At 45.0% G+C, this 16,947-nt stretch overlaps 1 protein-coding gene across 4 annotated transcripts in view; it reads right to left on the bottom strand.

Moving 5' to 3' along the window:
- The window catches only part of pou2f2a (POU class 2 homeobox 2a), a 39,421-nt gene extending 24,444 nt beyond the window's left edge, over positions 1 to 14,977 (bottom strand). The window contains exon 1 of one of the 4 annotated variants that reach the window (XM_034874161.1): positions 13,975 to 14,977. In XM_034874161.1, the coding sequence (XP_034730052.1) occupies positions 13,975 to 14,074 (100 nt within the window). In that variant the 5' untranslated portion in view covers positions 14,075 to 14,977. The remainder of the gene's footprint in view (positions 1 to 13,974) is intronic. The other 3 variants (XM_034874163.1, XM_034874166.1, XM_034874164.1) reach the window with 3 other exon arrangements.
- Between the last annotated feature and the right edge of the window lie 1,970 nt (positions 14,978 to 16,947).

Raw genomic sequence — 16,947 nt, 5'->3', positions numbered from 1 at the left:
CAATGAAAGCACAAGTAGATACATTACATTGTTGATGTCATTACTCTTTATCATTGATTTGCCAGCACCACCACAGAGCCCTCCCATCACCACAGCACACATCTAATCAGAGAGAGAGGGAGAGAGACTGAATCTAAATACACACTGCGTGACCACAGCCTGACCATTGACACAGACAAACCTGGCAACACAGGGAAAACTAGCAGTTCTGGCAACAACAAAAGGTTTAGACCTTACATGTATTAATAGGAACTGAAGTAACTTAACTGAATGCTGGGATTAGACTGGTGCCCCATTTAATGAAAATTGCACACAAATGTTTCAGTCTTCAGCATTTTTCCGAGTCCCTTACCAGCTCCCTGCACACATGATGAATGTCATGAAAATATTGACCACGTGTGTGTATCCAAACGTGAATGAGAAAAGATTTTTGTCATGTAACCTACAATATTTGACCATGAGCTCCGTTCTGTTACCGAGTTTTTGGTAAGGACAGCAAGACTTCCTGCTAGTTCTTGGATCGTGCAACAAGGCAGGCCTGCTTAGTTCTGTCTGGGAACGATTGTAAAGATTTACAAAGAATAGATTTACAGCATTTAATATCTAACTGGGATGTTTTGGGACCAATATGAGAGGACTGCTATGGACAAAGTACACATCGAGGTAAGAGCAAATTACTTTTAACAATGTATCCACTTGATTTAAATAGCTCACGCTACTGTATTGCGTGAACGGTTAACTTTTTAACATTTTCTTTTGTGGGGTGCAAATGTTCCGCTAAAACAAGTTCCATTCCAAGACCATTTTGCATTTGGGGCAATCTAGGGCGATTGTGATTGGTTTAAAGAAATGAAAACAACCCAGAGCGTTTTTTGTCCTATCCCAGAATGAATGTGTGGTTCAGCAAGACTTTACCCCAAAGTGCTTTGGAAAGACTAATAGTGTACTAATTCACTAACAAATTTGTTTTTTATTTCCATTGTGATTTATTATACATGCATAGTTAACCTTTGCTTTGGCAATACTTTTCGTAATTATGGTCATGGCATAAAGCTATTTGAATTTAAGAAAGAAAGGGGAAGAGAGAGTATTTGAGATGTGTGAGGAGGGAGGGAGTGTGTGTGTGTGTGTGTGTGTGTTGGAGCAGGCAGTGCTCAGGTAGGGGGCCTTGCTGTGGGGCCTCTTTTTGTCCAGAACAAAAAACAAAATGGTGGAATAGGGCTGGAACAAAAGGTACAAGTGGAAAAACAGGAGAGTGACAACCTGTGCTGAGTAAAAACATCCTGCTGGCTGGCTGGCGCATCCACGCACACACACACACACGCGCATGTGCGCACGCACACACAATGTTGTGTAAGTGTGTGTGAAAGTACCCATTCACTACACTTCTCTTTGCAATTTACATTTCCTGGAATCCTTGCCCCCCCACCCGGGGGACCACATCTGTCATACCTTAATTTATTGAACATTACAAGATTCAGCCTTGTAGTCTCTTGATATCGTTTGACACTGAAGAGGAACATATTGTCAGAAAAGGTTTATACAAGAGCAAACAAATAGATGGAAAAACATACACTTTGAATGTAGGAGCCGGGCTGAATATTGAGGAAACCTTTGGTAAGGGCGGAAAATGTCAGGTTTGACAAATGACCTTTTAAAACATGGAGCAGATGTAGAGAGTCATGTACACTGTGGACACAGCCCAGCTCAACTGTCTGTCTTTTAACAGCAAGTGAAAAGATAAGCGTCACTGTTCAAAATGTGGAACAAACCAAAGTAATTCCTAAATCAAAAGTGAATTTCTTTGTATTGAGGAAAAAGGTGGAAAAAATAAAGTCACAGAGGAAGATCCAAAGAAGAGAGAGGGAAAGTGTACAAAGGCATTTGAGATGGGGTGTAAAAAAATAAATAAAGTAAGAAAAGAAAAATGTGACAGAGACAGAGAGGAAGGGGAGAACAGGGCATGAATTACAGGTGTGGAGTTATGCATGCATGACATCCCTGGACCCCTCCTCTAGCCCTTGGGAATGGGCACCTTGGAAACGGTCGCTAAGGGAACAGAGTACTAAGAGAGAGAGAGAGAGAGAGAGAGAGAGAGAGAGAGGGGGGGGGGGGGGCAAGATGGTTGAAAAAAGCAGTACAAGACTGATAGCTAATGAAACACTGATTCAACCTCAGTAAAAGCAAAGTCACGTGGCCGGAAAAAAACGTTCATTCACTAACTAACCAACGTTTACCTTCCTAATGTCTCATTCAGCAAATGGGCCACCTCTGCACATGTAGGGGGAAAAACCAAGGTCCATCACTGCTAAAGCCTGCATTGTCCTCCTCCCCCATATACTATGACCTCTCATCCACTCCAGTCATTTAGAGAAGGGAGATTTAGTGCAGCACCGATGCAGCGTGATGGTAAAAAACGGCACATGATGGAGAGGCAGAGATGGCCTCGGGTCTCCGGTTTTACACATGGAGAACTATTGATGGAAAAACATGTTGATGGACAAAGAGAAGCTGGAATAGTGAAATGTTTGCTGTTAATATATATGGTGCTTAGAGGTCATTTTGACCAAGAACTAGAAGCTGTGCAAGTGGATGGAGAAATTGAAGTTAGCACACGACACCCACTTTGGTCTTTTGAGGCGTTGGAGTAATGAACACACAAGCCCGAGACCACAGCAAAGAACCTTTGTACCATTCTGACCTCAGCTAACTCTCCTCATCCCTGCAGACGATGCAGTGTCCACACTTACACACACACACACACACACACACACACACACACACACACACACACACACACACACACACACACACACACACACACACACACACACACACACACACACACACACACACACACACACACACACACACACACACACACACACACACACACACACACACACACACACACACACACACAGCAGCTGAACGGATCCACATTGTCTGCCTCTGTCTTCTCCTTTTGACCAGTAAAGAAGTCATTCCCGGCTCTCAACTTTAATGTCCGATCAACATTACTGCCTACCATTACCACATCAAATACCTGCAGTTGCAAAAAAACTAATATATATTTTGCATCACCAAGAGTTGCAGAGTTTATGCACATAACAAACACCCGCAGCACATTTTCAAAGCAGTGTCATATACATATCAAAGGCTTAGATTTGGTAAGTAATATAGATTCGGGATGGATGCATAATATGTGATCAATATCTGTTTCTGAATAAAACATGCTGCTGGCTTCTGACAGGCCGATTTGAAATGGAGATGCTATGCTAATAACAAAGGCTTCGGTGGGATTGGCCCTGAACCCTCCACATACCAGAAGTTCACACTTAGACACTCTCACCTGCACTCTCCATAATGCATGAGCTGCTTGAATATATATCACCCCCACATCGCACAGCTCAGTCACAGACACACACATCCACAACAATATGGAAACACAACTTATGCACAATGACAGGGGCTTGGACGCACAAGATAAGCCATGCACACCTACATACTTGCACATACTGTATCACACACAACCCATTCACACATACACACGGTCCACCATAGCTCCCCACAAAACGACCTGAAGACACTAGTTCCATGGTGAGAATCTGATTTCAGATATGTTGAAAGAATGAAATACAGCAAGATTAAAAACTGCCTATTTGTATTCAGAAAACAAAGAGAAAAACTAAAGTTTGCTTTAATTTAGATGCAGCATTTGGCACCCTTAAATCTATTTTCTATTTACTTACAGAATTTTGCAGACAGAAAAACGAGATAACTGTTTTCAAAGCGTTGATTTCTATGGAACGTGTCAGGGCCATATCCAGTAAAAACTAGAAAAACAGATGAAAACACACTGTTTTTCCTCTTTGATCGAGTGGTGTGAGACAGACAGTGCCTAATCATAACACTGGTAGGGCATCCTGAACCTCTAGGCTTTCTGCAGCAGGAAACAGGGTCAGGGTAGCAGAACAACTCAGTGTGAACTGGACTGGAGTTTTTTTGTGTTTATGTGTGTGTGACGGCTTGTGTGTGCATGTGTATGGGTCTGCTGTTTGTGAGAGACCGTGCAAGTGATGTTTGTTGGCTTCCAGTTAAACACACACACACACACACACACACACACACAAGTTAGGATCAGCTGGAGTGAGACATGAGGAATGGCAAGACAGAAAATTAAAGACAGTTGAACAGTTAATATTACAGCTGGACAGAATATGATTTATATACATTTTTATGACAGCCTATAGTAAATATGCATTTACAGGGTAGTATGTTTTAGAAGACAACTGAATTTACTTAGTGCTTCCATCTCTCTGTCTCTCTGCCCCTGCTGGTCTTTAACCTTGGCCTCTGGTGCTTCTGTCTATTGTAATAAAGTCACCCCTCCTCCTCTTTACCTCTTTCTCCCTCTCTTTCTCTTTCTTTTCTTCCTGTTCCTCCTCCTCTCTGTCTCTGTCTGTCCCCCCGACACCCCTGTTGTCCACTGTTCCACTCATTCATAGTAAACACTATTGATTTTCAGCAGGGAAAATAAAAAAAGGCCATGAATTTTAATGCCCCTATCTGTCCCCTTCTCCATCTCTTCCTATCCCCCCTGCCTCTCCCTTCCCTTCACCCCCCTCCACCCCTTCTTTCCTGAGGGGAGGATAAAGAGATGGGGATCGTGTGTGCGTATGTGTGAGCCGTATGTGTGAGTGTAAGGTGGTAGTATACGGAGAAGGGGGTTGCATTTCTCATTTCCCAGCTGTGCCTCTCTCACACAACTGCTCCCCCTCCTCCTCCTCACCCCATACACCTCTCCTTCTCCCCATCCTCTCCTCCTTCGTTCTTCTTCTTGTCCCTCTGTCGCAGCCCTCTCCTCTTCACACCGACTTTGACTCTGGGGAGTGGAAGCAAATGAAGCTCTCGCATAGATGGGGCAGTCCCATTCTGCTGGTGCACATGCACTTAAACAAGTGATACAACTGACCATCGGTCAAGGCCATGCACAGGCAAGACAAACACATACTTGTAAATGCTCTGATTTACACACACACACACACACACACACACACGCACACACACACACACAGGCACACAGGCACTATAAGCTACATCATTCCTTCACCGTCACCACATTTCAGCAGCGACGGAGTCGAGTATTTAAATTTCCTTCCATTTCACTCTCTTACTTTTTCCTTCTTATAACTTCCTGTTCTATCCAAGCTCTGGCCCCTCTGTCTTGTTGCCTTCATCTACATTCAAACACCCCTCCACCCCCTCCCTCGCCTTTCTTTTCTCTACCTCCCTTGCCAGGCCTCTCTCTCTTCTACTCTGTGTATTGATTTTGCTATAAGCGGTGTCCCGGTTGCGACAGGTTAGCGAAGACAGACAAAGGCAGACTTCATCAACCAGCGCTAAACACAGGAGCCACGTCCTCAATAATCACTCCATCACACAAAAGACGACGAGAGAGAGGGAGAGGAGGGAGTGGAAAGGAGCATGTAAAAAGTATTGACAAATAGTGCTGAAAATAACAGAAGGGGTAATAGGTTTTTGGAGCATTTTCAAGGTTTTCTTTTTGTTTTCTTTAATTTTTAGGAAACACATGGAAATATTCCGCCGCTTGGTAGGGGCGTCAGACTGAGGGAAATAAAAAGGGACTGACTATACAGGTCCCTCATGTGAGGAGGACCCACAAAGAATACTAGAATGAATAGCCGTCGATGCAGGGAGGGGCCATAGAGAATTCCTTGCTTCACCCTGGCCCTGTCGCCTGAAAAAGACACCGGCAAGTTTATGCAAACACACATGAACAAATTTGTCTAATTTCTTAAAATTTGTGATGATGTTCCCCTCTTAGTTGCATTTGTCATTTTCTTTGATCCCCCCCTTTATTTTATTAACCTTGGCACTTGATTTTGCATATGTTTGAGGCATGCTTCATGTTCTGTGCAACACCGACCCCAACTACTATCTGAAGGAGGGTTTTTCTTCCACTGACCTCATTAGAAAAGTGTATGTGAACTTTTCTGGTCTTTTTAAAAACAGTCTTAATGTATGTGTGTATGTGTGTGTGTGTGTGTGTGTGTGTGTGTGTGTGTGTGTGTGTGTGTTTGTGTGTGTGTACGCAGACAGTTTTCATCTCCACTTAATCTCAAGCTCCTAATTCAGAGTGTACACTGAGCCGCCTAATAGGATGTGACTGGAGCGCCTGCTGTAGCGCTAGCTAGCTAGCCGATAATGAGAGAGCAGCCACAGCCAGAGAATCAAAGCGCTTCATCAGCACTCCTAATTACTGTAAACCTCGTTAGCTGGCTGGAGAGCTAGCATCTGCTCTCGCTAACAAAGTACATCCAAATATAACACGGTGTGTCCAAGTGAGAATCAAAGACTGTGCTGCTACCACACCCTGTGGTTTCATTGTTCTAGTCTGTGTTGCAACTGTAACGACAGCAGAGGAGGTTTGTTGCTGTTAGGGCTGAAATGAAAAACAGAGGAATAGATACAAGTAAAGTGACCAAATACCAAGTTCAATACAAAGTTTGCATTGTTACAACATTTTTCCAATTAACTGTGGGGCTGTTACAAAGCTTGTCTGTGATATAGTACACTGAGGTCTGAGGGTGTCAATGTTGCCCATCTATGAAGCAGCAGGTGTGTGGACAGCAGGTTTCCATGTAGCTCTGTCTGTTTGCCCGCTCACCCCCTCTCTATCACTGATCAAAGCACTTCCTTTCGACCCCCCCACCACTAACTTCTGCTGTTCCTCTACCCCACCCCCCACCCCAAACATAATTTGACTGTTGATTACACTTGTCACTCAAGGCAGCATGTGGCCAATTAGGAAAAGGAATGACGGGGAGGGGAGGAGGGAGCAGGTTGTAATGAAGGGGGAGGGCGGCAAGAAATTTCGGTTACAACTTTTCATTGCTTGTTCCACTCAGGTAGCCTTTTTTTGCTCTTATCTGTGGGAGAAACAAATATTCGTTTTTGTTCAATTTTCCTTAAGAGACTCAAGAAACATCCACAAGATGGTCTTTCTTCTCCCCTCTCCGATGCTCCGGCCTTGTCTCATACTCTCTTGGCCACTTTAGTTTCTTTCCATGTTCCAGGGTAATCACAGACTCATTTAAAGTCACTTTTGTACACTACCTCTGACTGGTGGTTAAGAGTGTGACCGCAGACTAGGCTTTTATGGGTCTTAATGTGTCCTACAGACACTTTGGCAACCAGGCTGCGGTAGCCTAAGATGCTGGCAGAAAGGGGAGGGGAGGGGGGGGGGGGAGAGAGAGAAGAGGACAGGACATATGAGGCCAACAGCCATGGCGACTTAACCAGGCTGAAAAAAGGGGGAACGAAAGAGGATGAAAGAGGAGGGAGGGAGTGGGACGTGCGCAACAAAATGGACAGAACATGGGAGCGTCAAAAGAAAGGGGAGAGAGAGGTCACTTAGTCACTCCTTCAGCACCCCCTGCTCTGTGCCTCTTTCCTCGTCCCCTTTATAAGCAGACAAAGGGACTGAGGGGTGCAGCCCTTGTAAGGGAGGAGGAGGGGTTTACGCCCCTTCTGTCTTCCCCTCTCTCCCCCCTCTTTCTCTTTGCCTCCTAATATTTATAGACGACCAGTGAATATTGTTGGTATGAATAGATTCAGGTACAATAGAAAGGGAACCCAGTTGGAGTAATTAGCAACACACTGGAGGTGTATCAAAATTTAAAGTTCTATTAATTTAGCCTGGAAAGTTATCTTTTGAAATATATTTTGAAAGTTTAAAGTTAATCAGATCTAGACTATGTTTTAATATCCTGGCACTTGTTTTCTCAAGCAATAAAAGAAAGAGTGGGACTATGTACTTATATAAAAAAAGGCAGAGTAAGAGATTACACAAGGCAATGAGAGGGAGAAGAGCTGGTGGAGTACAACAGATTAATTTCAGAACAGAGCGTTCCGAGAGAAGGATGGAGAGCGGGAAGGATATAGGGGATAAAGAAAAGGGAAAATGCAGAGAAGAGAAAAAGAGGCGGGAGATTAAACATGCATTCAACTCTCTCTAAGGGCTGAGCTGCTTTTGGAGAGTCTCCGTTGTGTACGTGTGTGAGCGGAGTGCATGTGCAGTCTATAGGGTGCATTTGCGATGATGGGACATGTTCGCTGCCTCCGCCTCAAAACCTGATCGCTAAGCACTCTCATCCACCCTCATCTCTGAAGGACAGCAATGGAACCCCAAAGGTTAATAGGACCCCTTCATTACCATAAATCTTATCAGCTAAATGAAATGGAGAGAAGGACCTCTGATTTAGTTGTTCGCTCTGCTGGGCTAAGGGGAGACACCCAATCAAACCCCTGGGTTTTATTGGTCTTTTTTATTATCTAAATGTACTGGCACATGAGCAGGGTGGCAGAGGTTACAGCCTGCAGCTATCAACAAAAAAAAAAGACAGAGGCTGGCGCACACATATTGTTGGTGTGTTTATGAGAACAGTCATCTCAGCGAATAGACTGTCCAGTCTTAGGTGTTTAGCTACAAAGAAAGCTCTGGTTCTCTGACCAGAGGAATGTCTGCTGCTGAGCCTTTGTATTGAATAATTGTGTTGGGTTTGAATAAATCAGACAATCTTTGGTGAAAAAAGCCCTAAAATCAGATAATCAAGAGTTCAATATGGTCAGTGGGAGTTCAAAAGCTTGTTAGACTGCCTAGTCTGATGTGGGTGATTGGTGGCGTGTGGCGAAGCCCACTCCAACCCTGATCCCAGCCAAGCCACCACTGACTGAGAGTCTACACACACACACACACACACACACACACACACACACACACACACACACACACACACACACACACACACACACACACACACACACACAGAGAGCACAACAGGATGTCCCCCATGTAGAGGTCAAGTATGGTTGAGTTCTGCCTACGTACGTCATCTCTATGTTATTGAAAGAGAGAGAGGGAGAGGCAATGAGAAACACAGTAAGAGGTATAAATCAATACCCAGAATGGAATCAGGTGGTTTGTATGTGTTCATTCCTGCTGATGTGTTGATTATCTGCGCGCACACCCATGCACACAAGCTCCATCTATCCCTCTCTGTGTGTGTTCTCCAGGTGATAGCTCTGATTAAGTGGCCTGCTCACCCAGGCTCTGATTAGGACTAATGCTGGGCTGTATTTCACTGGACACAGCAACTAAGTGCACACAATTATTCCTCAGAGTGCGAGCTTGTGTATGTGGTATGTGTCAATCCAATAATGAAGTCAGTATGGACCACATTCAAGAATAATGGATGACCTGTAAATGCAACTCATCAAGCTCTTTAGATGAATATGTTTGCATGATTTGTCTTGCTGTGTACTGATGTATGTGTTCTGCGTGTGTTTGCAAGTGTATGCATATTTACAGCATATGGGTAAAGGTCATTGCCTGGCAAGAGTGTGTGTGTTTATATGTGTGGGGCAATGGTTATTAATACACTAATGGCTGATGTACTGTATATGTGTGTGTGTCCGCGTTCGTCTTGTTCCCCGGGAGAAACTCAATACCACTCACTGTTGTTAATGACCTTTGGGACCTCATCAGCATTAATACTACATTAGTCTTAACAGACACACACATCAATGCGCACACACACAACACAAGACACACACACACACAAACGCACGCACGGCTACAGGGTGTTAGGTCCACCACCTAACAATAACAAAATATGAATACAACCTTCAGTTGCACATGCACACCTGTGCCAAATCCATAAAAAGGTAAACAGATAATAGGATTAAAAGAAGTGTATAATACAAATAGCAGTGTTATCATTACACACTTGGATTTGTGTGGATTAATCATAAAGTGTATAGGAGGTTTAATTCCAAAATGTATACATTTTCACTTTAAGTACATAACTACAAGAGCAGGTGATTACATGCTCAGAAATTATGCTATGCTGAAATAAACAAGCCTTTTCTGTTGCCAGATGATTTTAGTAGTATCATATTTATACTTTTTATAATTGTCTTGGAGCAGGATTTCAAATGCGTTTTGTCTCATTGCATTAATGCATCAGTTCAACATAGGACGTCACTGCTGTGGCTCCTTCGGGCCCCTTTATGTTGTCAAACTGTGTCGGGCTGACATCTGCCCAAGCCTAATATACGTAAATAGCCAAACAGATTCAATTCATGCCCAAAGCATTCTGCCATCAGCCGGCTGCATTCAGAACTCTGTGGCTGGCTCATATACTGCAATCTAATTCCACTACCACAGGGAGAGGAGGGAGAGAGAATTGTATAGTGACAGAGAGCAGGAGGGAGTGGGAGGAAAAGGAAGAAGAAGAGGAGAGAGAGGGCTACAGAGAAGGAGAAAGGTAGCTTAATGCAATAAAGCATGTAGTATTGACATCTTTCTTGTGTCTATTGATTCCCCATTATGTTGCTAACAAACCCAGGTTGACATTTTGTCATTTGCAATCATGTTAACACTGCGACTTGCTCGCTCCCCTCCACAAATCGATCTATACCTACACACACTAGTTTGCACGTTTGCTCATGCCTGTGGACGCACGCAAACACACACACACACACACACACACACACACACACACACACACACACACACACACACACACACACACACACACACACACACACACACACACACTCCCTCTTTCTCAAACAGACAGAGCAAATGTCCGCCACCAAAGACATGTGCTTGCGCCCCAAAAACATGTAGGAATGTCTTGAAAGTAGCCAGAAAGCACAGACACAGAACTGTAGACGTGATGGATTAAGACTAAAGATTTTTTGGAATATGCTGAACTTAATAAAAACATCAGATTGGCCCTACGTGATCAGAAAAGGTTATGAGGAATACAAATATCAATAACTGTATGTACCCCTGCCTGAAATTCAAAAACAGGAATGAAGTGAGTCTAAAATGTAAGTGTGAGAGAGGTAGACAGTATATGGTAGCAGATAGGGGTTAATGGTGTGAGACAGAAGGTGCATAGCTGAGATAAACTGAATTTAGGTGTTTGTGTAAGTGTATGTGAATGAGAGAGAAAGAGAGAGACAGAGAGAGAGAGAGAGAAAAAAAGCTCCAGTCTCCATCATGTCCCATCATAACATTTCATATCACGCCCTGCACTGTGTGGGAAAACCTGCGGTTTCACCTCTATGTCCCATTAAACTTTCATACACCAGTTAATGCTGATGGCTTCACAAACCACTTTACTACACATACACACGCATAGTTCACATAGCAACGGCCATGACCTGTACCTTCACAGACACAGCGCCATTAAAAATAGAAGAAAACCTGGATCAGTAACAGCAGCTCGCTATCCAGGTGGAAAACTAACATCCTCGTTTTATGCTATATGATGGTTCTTCTGTTTCATGAAGATGTGTTTGAATGTGTGTGTGTATGTCTGTGTGCGCGTGTGATACAGTTTGTGCCAGCATGTAAGTGTTCATGGCTATCTTGTTTGTACAAAAGTGTGTGTGTGTGTGTGTGTGTGTGTGCGTGTGCGAGTGTGAGCCCCCACAGGGGTTGTGCATGAGTGCTCTAGGCCTGTTGTAACATGAAAGAGAATAAAAACACGGAGGGCAGAGAAGGGTCAGGTGGGGCTAAATCAAACTCTTCTGCTGTGACCTCTGACCCCGTACAAAGCTCCAACTCAGTGGAGTCAAGGCGCTGCCACCAGTCAAAGAAACAAGTTAACTGAGAGCTTGAATCCAAAGAACTTAAAGTTCCCTAAAAAACATGTCTGTGCGGGTATGAAAATGTTCTGTGAGCTACCAGTGCAGGTTGGGTAAGCACAGATTAGAGCTCAAGGGCACAATGCCGTAATAGGCAACAAGCTACAGAAGACACTTCTGTGGTGTGTCGACTCTATCTTGCTATTTCTGTGTGATGCCGTCTCTCGTGGTTTGCCAAAGCAAAATTCTTGAAGATACAACAGCGCAGTCCTGTTTCAGTCCTGAGATGTTGAACTGACCCTGCACTCTTTCAGCAACAAACCCTTTAAGTTTGAAAAGGACAGCACCTTGTACTGTGTTATCAGAATGGAATAAAATCAACATAGCATTGTTTATCACTGTTATCCCACCATCTAAGGAATCCAGCAGCCTGTGTACACATCCCATCAGTTTGCCTGCTTAGTCAGATGCTGGCCCGGCCCGGGACACTGCATCATAATGGCTCGCCTGTGTTTTACGCTCACCTCTCAAGCTCAAACTGGGTTTTCCTCTCCCTCCTCGTTTTTCACTATGACATCTACTCTTACATTCACCCACTTCTCCCTCTCTCCCGCTCTCTCTTTCCACTTTTTTTTTAAAATCTCATTCTGACATTCGCCATTTTTCAACGTGCAGAGCGCAAAACTCCTCCTCCCTGTTCCTTGCTCCTTCCCCTCGTCCTCTTTCCAACCAACCACTCACCCCTCTTGTCTGTGTGTATATCTCTAAATATATAGGTAACAGGTCCCTCTCATCCCTCCCCCCCTCTATCACCTTCCCCTTCATTGTCACATGCACATGGCACTGTTGACTGATTGTGTGGAGTAAGGGTGAAGCCTAGCATCTCTGAAATCAAATGGGCTTGAACTGATCTGGAAATGAGTGGAGAGCTGTATCACTGGGGGGGTTTGGGGGGGGGGGGGGGGGGGGGGCGGCTGGCCCTTTAAGAGCCCATCCATCGAATAAGGTGCACACCGGCCACATTTACGCACCATTGCGAAATGATACGCAAGTTACTTTCTGTATATGCATTAGTGCATAACTTCAGTGCTGAGATGCGTCAGAAATAAAAGCCCATTGACCTCATATTGAATTTACTCTCAGTTCCCTACATGTTTGCCTTCTTTGAGTGCAGTGTAGAAAACATTATAGAGCCAGCGCACCCTTCCCTCTCCAAATATGTAGTGTGGGAAATGTGCATGTCTGAGAAATTGAGGACTATGCTGGAGCTCTTTCCCAACGACAGTCTTTACATACTCAAGCCAGCCTGGCTGCTCCCACCATGCGTCCTTTTATTCCGCTTCAGCGCAGATGAAACACAGACGGCGCCCCAGCCGGCACCCTCCCCCTCCCTGACTCCACACTCCCTCTGCTCCTCCGCTTTCAACCGTGCAGCAGCCAAGCAGCGATGGGACAGCGAGATGTACTGGAAGTCTATTTCCAGTGGTGTTTACAAAGATGCGAGTCGCAACCAGCATGCAAGTCAGAGCCACAACAGTCCCCGGGCAAATCACAGATGTTCACCAAGCTCAAAGTCGAGTCACGAACATATTTTATGTATGTAAATATAAATACAACACAATGTCAAAATAGTATGAAATAAAACGTGAGAACAACGGGATTTCCTGTCTAATGTGGTATGTTCGCACTCTTCCGTGTACCTACTCTCTTCTTCTATCTCCTCCTCTCCCTGCTTCCACCGGCCCAGGAATCGATCTCCACAGGATCGATAAGTTGGCATGAATATTCCCTGCCTGCCGAGAGTCTAGTTGGGGAGAGACGGAGGCTGAGGCTCAGGCGCAGGCAGTGGAGGAGAGGGGAAGGATGGGGACAGAGACAGGAGGGAAATATACTCGGAGAAAAGGACATCGTCGGCGTGGAAATTAAACAATGCACGGGTGGACCAGTGGCGCATCGTTCCACAGAATGGACAGCAAAAACGGACAATTTACGCAATTAATTTTCAATCAGTCTGGACATTTCAGATCGCTCGGGAAAGCTTCTGTGATTTGAACAATCGCCCCGCAAGTGTAAAGGACTCGTTTTAAACCTTCAAGACGAGCCGGAGGAGTGTGTGTGTGTGTGTGTGTGTGTGTGTGTGTGTGGGGGTGTGTGCTCGTTAGTGGGTGTGTGCTCCGACAACTCTCCCCGCTGCAAGTGCATCGGCACCGAGCAAGGCGGGGCGGGTCTGCATGGCCGAGTTTGACCGACATGGAGGATGTGTAGCAGGAAGGAGAAAAACATTCTTACCGGAGTTGGAGCGAAGAGCCAGAGGGGACTTGAGACGCCAGGCGTTGAGGTCAGGGGCAGTTCTCTGAAACACGAACGGCACCGGCAAGGGAACAAACATGATCTTCCTCCGGCTTCTTGTTTTGATGCAAATAATCTGACAGAACTGCTGTAGACCTGATAAGCTCTGTCCTCTTCTGGAGCTTCTGTGTCTTCGTCCGTTTCTCTGGTAGACAGCTTTGGGTAAATATTTGGTATGGAGAGCTCACAACATTCACCGTAAGGTGTGTACACATGTAGGCAAGCGGCGCCCTTTAATTTACATTTGTGGTTGTCGACTGGTGGCCAGCATTAGTTTTGGTGTAAATGTGCATAGAACATATAGGTAGGATGGTCCCTTGAGTAGAGCAGTTAGCTTACATACAGTCCAGACTAACACACAGACGGATAGAGAGGAGATCAGACCTCACTTCTACAGGCTACCGGAAAAGTTGTGTTACAATTACAGGCCTATTGTAGTGGCGTTATTTAAAAAACCTGCGTGACACCTGCCTGTCGTCGATGCACCTGCGTCTCTCTGTTACCTTTGCACTGCTAAAGCGTTCTCCTTGAGTAAACATAGAGCTCATTTGATCCTCTCACTCCTCACCAGTAATGTTTCCTATAGGTGTGAAAAGGCATGAGAACAGTCGCTAGCCTGCTCCTGTAGCATCAACAGCCGGGCTCAGCTTTGGTATTCGTTTTGCAATTTAAAACAGCACAATAAAGGATGATACGTAGAAAGAGGCAAGAAAGTGTAAAAAGGCCAGCAGAGTTAGAAAGTCTTATTTGGATTTCTGTAGTATTTGGTTTGATCTATTGTATTTGGTCTCTAGCTGCACGCGCTCCTTCTTCTCTCTCCTTTGCATGGAGGCTAGGCTACATAAGACATTCATCCGCTCGCGCAAAGCAGCGGATCGCGTCGCGAGCACATTTAAAACAGCTTCAATAAAGGCTATCATCAACAAATAAATAAACAAGTGCTGGGGGGGGAAAGCTGCACGGACTCTCACACGCACACAAACACAACGCGCGCTTGGCTCTAACGCCCCTCCTCCCTCGCTCTCTGTCACAAGGCAGTAATTAAAACGCAATCAATCGATAAATAAATAAATACAGCGAATAAATTAATAATTTAAAATACTAAAAAAGCAAAACAACGGAAATAAGAAAACCTATAGAATCCGGTTATGGTCTCGCGGTTTTTTCGGAACACTTGCCTATCTCCGTCCATCCGTCTGTGTGTCTTTTTTGCCTGTCTGTCTGTCCCCGTTATTATCGGGAACCCCAATAGCTCATTCGACCCGGCTCCCTCCAGGATTGTAGCGATCTGCCACTAGGATGGCCGCAACATTGAGGCGAGAGAGGACCCGCTACTACTCACACATCACCACCCCACCCCCGCACCTCCCTCCCTCCAGCCCCCCACTCCCTCCTCCCACCCACCCACCCACATCTCCCTCGTTTTCACTACCGCTGCAAAAGGTATCCTGTATTGATTTCTGGATTTTTTTCCCCCATCTTAATAATACCGGCTATAATGATGCCAATGGTGATCAGTGCATTACGATCGTCCTGTTTGGGAAAGGGATGAAGACCCGATAAGAAAATCCATGGATACCTATAAGTGCTTAACGCTAATACCTACCATAATACCCAGCATGCACACAATTAAGTTATCTCATCACTGCTGCTTTTAATAAGCCCTCCTGAGCGGACAAGAGTGTTATTCGGTTATAGAAAGACAAGAGCGACCACTGCTGTTCCAAGCATAAGAAATGTAAAGCTGGTTGCAGGAGGAAAGTAGATTTTTGCGTTTTTTGTTTTTTTTTAAACCTGTATACACATACTATAAATGCAAAAACTACAAAAACACACAAGTAAATAAGAATAGGCTACATAAGAGAGCCAAGGTGTCAGTGATGAGCTCCTCCATGATTGAGGTGATCACCACCTCTCTCTCCTCCCTCCTGCTCCCAGATCTTGTTCCCTCCATCCCGGACGGACGGACGGACGGACGGACGGACACACACACACACACACACACACACACACACACACACACACACACACACACACACACACACACACACACACACACACACACACACACACACACACACACACACACACACACACACACACACACACACACACACACACACACACACACACACACACACCTCCCCAGCATGCCTCGCCTTGCCTCCTGCCCTCTCCCTCCCCGGTACCGACATGTTACACGCTGTCAATTACAGGCCAGCATCAGTCAACGCCGGGTGCTTACACACCAGATTATTGTCGATATAGATTTTTAAATAGAAAAATCTATACCTTAAACATCACAGTCAATACGGGCAAATCAATAGGAATGAGCAAGCCGTTGCTCCTGTAGGGCCTGAAAGCCCTATCCGGCTGGACTGTTTATACTTGCTCACTTAATGCTGCGAGTGATCAGGCCTGTTTACATGGAAATTGCACATATGGTTTTGCCATCAGCATCAGAGTTGTCATCAACAGACAGCCACACTGTTAAGATAAGTGTGCTGCACCTTAAACTGGCATATTCTTAATTATGAAAAATGTGTCATCCTTTGTAGTAGACAACCAGGTTTTATTGTCCTTCTCCCTCCGCTTCACGTATGACAGATGACATCCGCAGGTCCAATGAGGGAGGGGAAGCGAGCAAGAGCAGGACAGAGATGGGAGGAAGAGGAGAGAGAAGTAAGGGAGATGAAGGAATGAGACATGGAGAGAAAGGAGAGGAGGAATACTGATAGTAAGGAGTAAGGTAAAGCAAATGAGAGAAAATGAGGGAAAAGGAGGTGAGATAAGAAGAGGAGAGAGGAGAAAGAAGGAGGAAAGGGAGAAGTGACTAGTTGTCCTTCAAAGACCCCCTTCTCTCCACAGAGGGAGCCATGCGCGCCCCCTTTCCCTCCTCCCTACACTCCTTCC

The sequence above is a fragment of the Etheostoma cragini genome, chromosome 6 (assembly GCF_013103735.1).
Source record: "Etheostoma cragini isolate CJK2018 chromosome 6, CSU_Ecrag_1.0, whole genome shotgun sequence".
Taxonomy (NCBI): domain Eukaryota; kingdom Metazoa; phylum Chordata; class Actinopteri; order Perciformes; family Percidae; genus Etheostoma; species Etheostoma cragini.
Note: the sequence above shows the minus strand (reverse complement) of the source record. Positions and strands in the feature narration are given on the sequence as shown.